At 41.1% G+C, this 11,040-nt stretch overlaps 1 protein-coding gene across 1 annotated transcript; it reads left to right on the top strand.

Annotated features, from left to right (window-relative positions):
• Positions 1-307: 307 nt before the first annotated feature.
• LOC148876004 (fasciclin-like arabinogalactan protein 9) lies at positions 308-1,331 on the top strand. Its single transcript, XM_088966099.1, has one exon. The coding sequence runs from the start codon at positions 308-310 to the stop codon at positions 1,154-1,156; it is 849 nt and encodes a 282-aa protein (XP_088822225.1). The 3' UTR covers positions 1,157-1,331.
• The last annotated feature ends 9,709 nt before the right edge of the window (positions 1,332-11,040 follow it).

Raw genomic sequence — 11,040 nt, 5'->3', positions numbered from 1 at the left:
CTGAACTCCTTATCATGTGCAGTGTCACATGGGCCACAGAGTTGATTAATTGTATTCTGGAGTTTTATCTGGGTGAAACTCAAGATGCTATATATAGATCACAAATACATAGATAAGCCTATAAAAAGTAGAAATAACAAAGATACATGGACAATATAATAATGACTAAGATATATAAATAATATATAAAATTACAGAACTGTGATGATCCTATTTTCTTGATTTTTCTTTTGGTTAGTAAGGTTTGATCTGACTCTACTGTTCTATAGACAGCTCATTCCAACGTATTCCTACGTCAACACTCTCAATGACTCATAAATCCCCCACAGACCCCAGTACCCCATTCCATCTGAAGTCACCGCCAGCACCCAGCATCGAGATCATCATCCCGCCAATGGCCTCTGCAACTCCTCTATCTCTCATTCTTCTCGCCTTGGTGCCATGTCTCTTCCTCATCACTCCCCAAGTTGATGGCCAAGCAGCGCCAGCCCCAGCCGCAGCAGGGCCAGTCAACCTGACGGCAATCCTTGAGAAGGGTGGGCAGTACACCAAATTCATTCGACTCCTGGCATCCACACATGTCATAGACCAGATCGAGAACCAGCTCAACACCTCTACTCAAGGCCTTACGGTGTTCGCTCCTACTGATAATGCGATCGACAGCCTATCGGCTGGCACACTCAACGGACTCTCACAGCAAGACCAGTCTGCGCTGGTGCTGTACCATGTCTTGCCTCAATACCAATCCCTTACCTCGTTTCAAACCATTAGCAACCCTGTCCGAACTCAGGCAGGTGGCCAATCAGGATCCCTTACTCTAAATTTCACTAGCATTGCCAACAACCAAGTGAACGTCTCGACGGGCATGGTCCAGACCCAATTCAGCAATGCTCTTCGAGACTCCCCACCCTTGGCGGTCTACCAGGTGGATAAGGTGTTGTTACCACCGGAACTCTTCGGAGCTAAGCCTCCTACGTCGCCTCCTCCACCGGCGAAAGCGCCGCCATCAAGTGCATCGAACACGACCAAACCATCGTCGGCTGGAGGGCCGTCGTCGTCGTCCACAGACAACAACTCGTCAGGTTCGAAAGAAAGGACGGTTGGGCTGGGTTTGGCTGTCGGGATTGGGTTGATGTGCTTGGGAATTCTCTCGTGAGGAGAGAGAGAGAGAGATTTTACTTGGTTTTCATTGTTTCTTCTTGCCATCAGCATTTGGTCTTCATACCTACATTCATGTCTATTGACTATTGAGTTGTTCTTATTGTTTGGTTCTTCTCTTATTGATACTACCTCTATTTGTTACTGCTTGATATGAACTCTCTCTTTCTCTCTCTCTCTCTCTCTCTCTGTCTCTCTCTCACACACACACAGTATGAACATCACATTCAGTTGGAATATAGTATAGATTTGGAGAAAGAAGCAAATAAAAAAGGTCATATAAATAGTGATACAATAAGGTTGAATTAAAACTATTTAATGTCACCTCATTTAGAGTTTGCTCTCTCACATATATAAATTCTCAGCATTTAGGTATATAGCCATACAAGAGATCGACATGACCATAACAAATTGAGACCATTCAGTTCAGTATTTTATACGATCCAATTGAAAATTGTAGATTTGTTGTTTTCTTTGACCACCCCAAAAAATAAAAGATTGGAACTACATAGACGCAGTTGATCAGATGATCAAATCAATCTAGTTGTTAGAAGAGTGATCGAATAATAAGGGCCATTAATTTGGGATGAGGTCCAGTGAAACCCAATATTCGCATCCACCTTTTTGGTTGGTTACTGTGCCCAGCAGATAAGTATAAATAGTGGAAATTTGGTTGGTTATATACATGAGGAAGGGAATGTAAACAGAACAAACACCTCCGTTTACATTGCCTTTTGGGCAAACCATTCTAATAAGAATGTGCACTATGTGTTATGGTGGTTTGAAGCTCACAAAATTAGTTTTCTGAAACTAACATAACAAGCTGTCCAATAACAGAAATGTGTTAACTCTCCTGGGCTATACAGAGTCTAGCAGTATAGTTACTAGTAGAGGGTGAGTGTATCCTTATGCATTTTCTCTTATCATATAATGCGGATACTTTTCTTGGCTTCACTTCCCTCTTCACTCATCGCTCTCTCTCTCCACTCAACTCTCTCTCTCTCTCCACTCAACTAGTTGTGAATAGAGAAAGCTAGACAGAGGGACATGCAGTGAAGGTAGATTGGTTCCCCACGTCTACAAGAAGGGGAAAGTCAACTGATTCACACATTTTTACATTAAGTTTGCATGCAGTAGGAATACGTTGTTTCCGGTAAGATTAGTATTGAGTAACATGGTTTAACGTGGGAGCACATCTCCCTTATTTAAATTTTTTTCTGATAATTAATGGTCAGATTAGTTTTTATATATAAGCTGCATTACTTTATTATGTAATCTACCTGAATCAAATGTCCCAGAATAGAATAACACATACACCCTCGTAAAATGTATAAACTACATGTAATTACTTTGATGTCCTAAATAGGCTACAAAATTGTATTACTAAATGATTTTCTTATATATATATATATTTTTGTTCTTGTTGCCCTATTTCTCTCCCATGACCCATGAGCAGAACCCGCGTGAATTGGACCGTTTAGAAAAGGAATCTTCCACGTGAGCCAAAAATTTAGGATCCAAAGGTGGCGCTGCAAACGGTATCACTAATTCCAATTTGATCCGGTTATGGGCGAACTGAAATTGCTCCGTTTATTATAAATGGATTTAATGTGGATCCATCCATATCCGATTCCATTCGCCAAATCATTCAACTGCTCAAATCAGAATCAGACTGTAGAGTTTATTTATACAAGAAAAGATGGTGCACTAGACCGATTGAATCAGGTTCGGTTCAATTTAAATGTATTGTGTATATCTATCACCAAACTAAAGTTGGTTCTAATATTTTGATTTTACTACCGTGTCAATGGTTTAAGGGCATGTTTCGTTTGCATTGAAGTCTGGCATTTTAATGATTCTATAATTGTAATAATTTTTTGAGGTGTATGGGAGTTGGTGAAGTTTTATAGGTTTTAAAACCTGAATGTATAGAAATTGTTTTGAAATCTGAATGTTAAATTCTGAAAAATGACAAATAAGCTTTGGATATGAGAAAGTTTGTTTAATTATTTCACAAACTAATTAACAATTAATAAAATGAATATATATTAATTTATAAATAATAGATTTCATAAGAAATTATAAATAATTAACTATTTTAAAGAATTGAGTAATTAATTAATTAATATCTTATAAATAATTAAAATAATGATTTCTTAAATAATTTAATAAATAATAAATTAAATATTAATATATAAAAAATAATTAATAATATATATAGATAATTAATAAAATAATAATGGTTTTTAAATATTATTTTATTATTTTAAAGATAGAGTTTTTAAATTGTAGCATATGTAAAAGGAGGAAGTTTTTGGGTGTAATTTTTGGAAAACAAAAAGTGGAACCAAATGTTCTGATTACCCTTGAAAACATCAGCATTCAGCGTTTAGAGGCAATGGACAGGCGCTAGGTTTTATACAAGTTATGTTTAATATATATTTTTTTCATGATATACAATATCGAAGTCATTTTTAACTCATTTTATCAATAATATATTTTCCTCGACTTTAGTTTAACTTATCAATGACATTCAAAATCACAATCTATATTTGATTTAAATATGATATAAACATCGGTGAACAATATTTGATTTGAAACTGAATATAAAAGAAACAATTTTGGATCGGCCTGTCCATATCGATCCCATCCTTTGCAATCCTGTCCAAGATATTCATTGAAAAGAAAGCATAAATTAAAGATATAAAATACAGTATTTACTTCTAGGGTAAAATACTTGAACCTCCCATGACTTTACTTGTGAATGCCAAAACCCCCCTCTTTTACCGGTGCTAATTTTTCAAAATTTCAAAATAGTGGAATCCAATGATGGGGCACGAGAAGAGTCACAATTGCACAAGAGCAAGGTCTTCCCCCCAATGAAACTGTTGGTGCTCAGAATGGCCGAGGAAAATAAAGTAATTTCGCCCCTAGGCTCCGAAGGCCAGCCGGAGGTTTTGAGGACTCGGAGAGGTCGCTGCTGAGGCCGAGGTGGCCGAGGTGGGGTGGGTCCCGAGTATAGTAGAAGTCGAGGGTAGATGGCCGAAGTGCTGCAAGGCAGAAATTAGTCAAAGGCCCCTTGTGAGAACCCGAGGCAGAGTCTCCGACAGTCAAGTTAGTACAGGGTACGAAGGGAGAGTACCAGGACAAGATCCTAGTAGGTAGTTCTATAATAAAGTCACAGTAGCAGTTATTGCAATAGCTATTATGACAATAACTCTAGGTCTTGAATTTTTGTAACCCCTTTACCTGGAGGGGGGTACCCCTATTTATACTTTAGTTGCCTGGAGGTAGGTGGAGATGAACGCCTGAGATGGGAGACGTATGAGGGCCTGTAGCGGGTTTGGCAGGGTCATGTAAGCGCATCGTGGTTGGTTTCGTACGATGGGGGCAGGGTAACCCTTGCTGTAGTGGATCTCGTTTCCTAATTTGATGCTTGTGGGCTGGGCCTCCCAGCCTCAAATGGGCTGGGTTGGGCCACCCCACATCACTTGCCCCCGCTCTCGAGGTTGAAGGGGAAAATTTGGTTTCGGTTGATGGGAGTAATAATGGTGAGCGCCAATGGGTCCGACAGCCAATGTGTACCCTGTGGTGGTGTCCTCTTTCGTGTCTCTACCTGGTTCGTCTTTATGAGTTGGGACGAGGCTGCGGGTGGTTTATAGCATTACTACTTTGGACAAGTGATTCGGGAGGCATGCTTAGTGTAGATGTTCTGGTGCCATCATTTGGGCAGAGAGAATAGGGGGCCGAAGGCTACTTAGGCCGAAGACCTGTGGAGCCGAAGGCTGTTTAGGCCAAAGACCTATGAAGCCGAAGGCTGTTTTAGGCCGAAGGCCTATGAAGCCCAAGGACCCGTGCACGGGACGGCTTTCCGGTCTGACCGGTGCACGCATTCACGCGATTGGGTCGCAAAAGTTGGTGGTCCACAGTGGGAGAACAAGTTGGTTCACCTGGACCATCGTTTCGCCTTCCGAGGGTGAGCGTTTAAGGAGGCGGCGCAGCTGGATTGCAGGTGCATAGGCATTTCGCGTCCTTTGGATTAGGGACGATCCGAGCCATCGCTGGCGCATCATTTCGCCTTTTGAGGTTGAGCGTCACATGGCATGCCATGATTGGGTAATGGAGGCGATGTCTTCTTAGTCGTTGGATCTTGAGAAATCTGGGCCATTCATTCCTCTTTAAATAGGGCCCTTAGCGGCAGCAATCTTGTCGTTTGCCTCTAAGCGCCTTTGCCTTCGAGTGAACTCAGCTTCCAGACTCTCCAACCTTCAATACTTACTCTCACTCTTTCTTCCTCCACATTTCTTAGGTAACTTTAAACAATGTCTTTCTCAGATTCTGGACCTGAGTGCTATAAACTTTCGCATGAGTCGGAATGGGGCTCTTCCCGTACCCCTTTCCTCTTTCCCCCTTGAGTCCTTCTACTCTTGCCCCCCTTCAGCATGAGGCCATGGTGCTCTGTGGAAGGATAGTCCCTGAGGGTGTTGAAGTTAGCCATCGAGGCGAGGACACCCCCCTGTGAGAGTGCTACTTCTGTGACATCGAGGGAGGTCGAAGGGGCCTGCCTAGCCGAGGGGGAGGGAACCCTAGACCATGTTCCTAGGACGAGGGCTGCCCAGGTAGTAGCTGAGACTGATGTCCTCCGCCTAGGTTTCGAGAACTCTTTGGATGGGGACCAGGTCAAAGATTTGGCAAGGCAGTACTTCATTCCCTTGTCCTATGGAGTGAGGGTGCCTGAAGTAGGTGAATGGCTGTGGACTCCTAAGGAGGGGGAGATCTGCGTCTACCAACATTTCCTCAGGTTTGGTCTCCGGTTCCCCCTTCATCTGCTGATTTCCGAACTGTTGAGGGCGTATGGGATTACAGTTAACCAATTAATGCCCAACGCCATTAGGACCATAGTGGCCATGCTGGTGGTGGCTCAGTTCCAGGGGGTGGAGCTGACGCTAAGGCTCTTCCGAGTGCTGTTTGTGCCAAGGAGGCATACTTCCGAAAACGGCATGTACTACCTCCAACCCCATAAGACCAAGTCGATAGAAAACCCTTCTTCCATGCATAAATGGAAGGGAAAATTCTTCTTTCTGTCATGCCCCGACGGTTGATCCTTCAAATCAGGGTTGAAGAGGTTAGCCAAGCTGTGGAGAAGAGTGTCTCCGTGCTCACGAGTGAGGATAATGATGATCTCGCACAATTTCTCGACCTGGGGATAGTCCGAGTCCAACCCTTAGTGGAGGAGGAGGTCCCACTAGTTTTTTCGGGGCTTAGCCCTGCTCGCCTCGGTAGGAGAGACCCTGCAGTCCTTTAACACGTCCTTTTTCCCCCTTGCTTTTTTTTCTCTCTTCTCCATTTTTTTTTGCTGCCTTACTAATGGCTTTACTTTGTTTTGCAAAGGTTCCAATGGATGCCCGCAAGGCTATTTTGGAACGTGCTTGTGCCATGCAAAAGGAATGGGCCAAGACGCCTCAGAGGCCTTCTGATGGACAGAAGGAGAAGGTCTCTACCTCTACAAAGGGGGGGGGGGAGTCTTCCGCTAGGTCCCTACCAAGGGGACAAAAGCACAAGTCCCTACCTAAGGGACTTCTTCAATAGCTCCCCCGAAGGGAGCCACTCCGCAAATCCCCGCGAAGGGTAAGGGGCCTGTCAAGGAGGGCCAACCAGGGCGTGAGGAGCAAGCGCCGCAACAATTGATCAAGGTGCCGAGAGGACTTGCCGACAGGGCCGAGGCAAGGAGAAGAGGCTGGCCGAGGGGGCCATGGGGGGTCAACCGCAACAGAAGGTGGCCTGCACCAGGAGTTCTACCAATGACGCCTTAAGGGGGTCCCACACGGAGTGGATGGGGTTGTTTTCTGTTCCCACACCATTAGAGGAGCTCGCCCAGTGGTCTGATCAAATCTTTTGCCCTTAGTGGGAGGTCAGTGAGGGGACTCAATCCTTAACGGGGAAGTTGGCCCAGCGTTGGAGAGTGGGTCCCTGTTGTCTTAGGACCACTTCCAAATATTGGGGATGGCCCCTGACAAGCTATACGACCAAGGGTTGCAGAGCCTGGCCGAGGTAAAAGTTTGCTCCTCTTTGCTTTTCTTTTTTCTTTCGTTCTTTTTGCTAGGTACTGACTGCTTTCTTGTTGCAGGTCTGCCTTCATTTTGTTGGTCTGGGGGATCGGCTGAAATTGACCCTGGCCAATATGGATAAGCTGGAGGCTGAGAAAGACAAGTTTCAGCAGACTACCACCAACACCGTGGAGAAGCGTCGCGAGATGAAACGATTCTTTGCTAACGAACAAAAATTCTGCAAGGAGGCCGAGGAGAACTTGAAGAAGATGCAAGATCTTCATGCCAAGGAGCAGATTGAGAGGGCTCGAGTTGAGAGCCTCGTCTCCGAGGCCAAGCAACATCTGAGGAGGGCATCTCTAAGGTGAACAGGCGGGCAGACGAGGTAGAGTGGAGGGCCGAGGAGGCAACTAAGAGGGCTATCGAGGCCGAGAAAAAAGGTGGTTGGTGCCGAGAAGAGGGCCCTGGAAGCAAAGAAGCCAACTAATGAGTTGGCCGACATCGCTTCTGGGGCTTATTTGGATGGGATCGAGGACCCCAAGAAGGTACTCTTGGCAGTGATTATGGACTTCGATGTTGAGTCTCTGAAGGTGATTCCCGATACTTATGAAGAGGCTGCCGACTCTGCACTTCCTCTCCTAAGTGGTGGCAAGGCTTAAGCCAGGCTTCTTTCTTTTTTTCTTTTGTATATGTATTCGACATGAGGGACCATGAAACAAATTTGTAAAGCGAAAGGAATTTTTTGTGCATAATGAAAATCAGTGGAGTCTTTTGATCTTTTGCTTTGATTGTTGCACTTGTGTTTTATTGTGTTATCTTTCCTTATATGTTTTCGCACCATTTATTGCACTTATGCTTTTGTTGCCGAAGGGTTCTTGCCCCTCCAAAAGAAAAAGCACAGCATGAGACAAGCATAGTTCTCATCAGTTTACTTTGTGTGTCAAAAGCGTGGCAAAGGGGTGGCTGAGGCAAAGCCTCTATGGTTAGACCGTGGTTTGCCTAGGCTGTTCAGCTAGCTGTAGAACCAATGGTAGTGTTCCCGGTAGTAATAAATTCATGGGCTCCACTTGTGAAAGGTGTGAGTCTTATCTATTTTATCACTGGCATGAAACACTATCATTGGTAGTACAACGAACAGCCATATCGCATTCAGCTAATCCTTGCTCTTACAATAGATGGTGTGGCCGGTAAGGGTGATAAATATATCCTCTTCTGCAACAATGGCATAAAAGATGCGAATGATTATTTTTTTGGTATTCGTGGAGATTCTTTTATGTATAATAATGGCGTACCGGACCACTCTTTGCTAGTGAGATAGTGGCAACAGCTTGTGACAAAGAGCAATATAGGGTTCTTGTCCAATAGTTATCCAACAATATGTTTGTGTAAATTAGAAAATGGCCGAGGAATAGACAAAAAGGTGAATGGATTGGCCCATTTTCATAATTTTGAAAATTCACCTCGAATTATGTACTTTTTTTTTTTTTTTTTGTAAAAGCAATTCATTCATTGGAAAACAGGTATTTTTACCATGAAAATTATTCAAGGTTAAGCATCCTCCACCCGCGAAAGCGTCATCATCAAATGCATCGAACACGACCAAAGCATCATCGACTAGAGGACCACCATTGTTGGTGTCCATAGACAACAATTCATGAGGTATGAAAGAAAGGATGGTTGGGTTAGTAATCTAGGGTAAGGATTAAAATATTGTATCGGAATCAAATCCCACCGAAATGGGAGGTGTGTCCTAGTTGTTCTATCAATTTGATGCAATACTGTACATCGGTTTGTATCATATGGTATTGAATGATATGGTCCGATATTCACTGATACAAAAACATATCAAATCTTGTTTTGGCAATAAGCATGGATTCAATGACTCACTATAAAAAAAACATCTAGCATGATTTAAACCCAAGAATCTAAGTTGCCCAACGCCCAAGAGTACATGCATCATTAACCACCAAGTCATCTTATTTCATAACAATAAATCAAATAAATTGATTTTTCCTAACATTAATGTTTACATGCAATCCAAACAAACATCATACATTTATGTTCAACAATTCCCATTACAGATAAAAAAAGATTTAAAATTATTATTTTATTAACCAATGGAATAAATAATCTATCAAATCCACATTTATATCAAAAAATGTTTTTTAATTTCATGAAATTTATACAAATAAAAATTTTAATTATAGAATAATTGTTTTAATACTTGAAATTTATAAATTTGCACATGATATATATCTTAATTTTTTATAAAATAATAATTAATTTATAATATGTGTCTTTGGACTTTTGATTGATGCATTATCAATAAAATTGTATGATATTTATGTATCCCGCTATATTAATTGTAATAAACTTCTTCACATATACCTTTAAAATATATAATTTCTATGTATTTATTCATTATTTGTAACTATTTTGACATTAAACTTAATGTTATTAATATATTTATAGAATTTTGATACATTTCTCTAGCTTATCTAAGCGTTTTCATGTTTTTTTTTTTTTCGTATTCATACGTTCCCAAAATATATCCATATTTGTATCTATATCCGAGTTGTCTGATAAAATACTTAATACCAAGAATTTAACCATTGATCTAAGGGGTGGAATTGGGTTGAGCCAAGCTAAACTTCTGTATGTCTTAGCTCGGTTCGACAAAAATAATCTTAATTGAGCTAAGCTCAGAAGCTAAACTTATGTATATATGTATGTGTGTATGTATGTATGTATTAATTGAGTTAGGCTCACAAGACAAACTTATATATGTACGTATGTATTAATTGAGCTACGCTCACAAGCTTTCAAGTCAAGTTTTTATTAGTCGAGTTAGAGTTCAAATAACTAATCTAGATGTCTTTGAGACTCAAGCTCAATTAAATGGAACCCAGCTGAATTTAATCGAACTCGAGTTTGAACTATTTTAGAGCTTAATTCAATTGAACTGTTAAGTAATTTTCTTGTGAGGAGAGAGAAATTTTTACTTAGGCGTAGTTTGGATGGAATACAAATACAAATATGTAGAGTGTAAAACCTTATGTTTTGTATGTATCTGTACCGTCCCAACTAAACCTTAATTTTCATTGTTTCTTCGAATTATCAGTATATAGCTATGCAACAGATCACTACGAGAAACCGTTAATTAAAGACTTGTTTTCTTTGACCACCCAAATAAAAGGGTGGAACACTTGTCGGAAGAGTGATAGACTAATAAGGCCCATTAATTTGGGCTGAGGCACAAACAATGCCAAATGGGGCTAAATTGAGTAATGATTACCCAAATCGAAAGTTGAGTTTCTAGAGCATTAATTGCTAGAATCGTAATATAGTAAAACCAATATTTGTAGCAAGGTTTTAAAAACCGGATCCGATAGGGAACTGTTAAGGAGACCGGTTACTGTGTCAAATGGTCCGATCATTCGGTTCAAATGGATGATTCCTTTTGAGTTAAAAATAAAATGTTTAAAAAATAAATAAAATAAAAAATGAAAAAAAACCATTGCCCGGGTTGATAGATCAATGGCTTGACTGCACAAGTCAGTGGGTCATTGACAAAATCAACATTTTTTGGCTAAAAAAGACGGTTTTAAAGTGAAACAGAACCAATTACTTGACCGGTTCTCGATCAACTGGTCCAATCATTTAGTCCAGTCCGATTTTCAAAACCATGATTTATATAACTCAGATCTCCTATCCACAGGACACTACACCTGTACATTAGAAACATCTTGTGTTTTTACATAATTACCATTAATGGGGAGATTTTCACAATACAGGTGTAGTGTAAATAAATAGAAGTTAAGGCCATGTTCGGGAG

Source organism: Nelumbo lutea, chromosome 1 (genome assembly GCF_056320005.1).
Source record: "Nelumbo lutea isolate HS-2025 chromosome 1, American lotus-T2T, whole genome shotgun sequence".
NCBI classification, from domain to species: Eukaryota; Viridiplantae; Streptophyta; class Magnoliopsida; order Proteales; family Nelumbonaceae; genus Nelumbo; species Nelumbo lutea.
This window is presented reverse-complemented; position numbering and strand designations above follow the sequence as displayed.

Bases quoted from the DNA above. Each gene is read 5' to 3' on its own strand.
- LOC148876004 (XM_088966099.1), top strand. From the start codon at position 308: ATGACTCATAAATCCCCCACAGACCCCAGTACCCCATTCCATCTGAAG.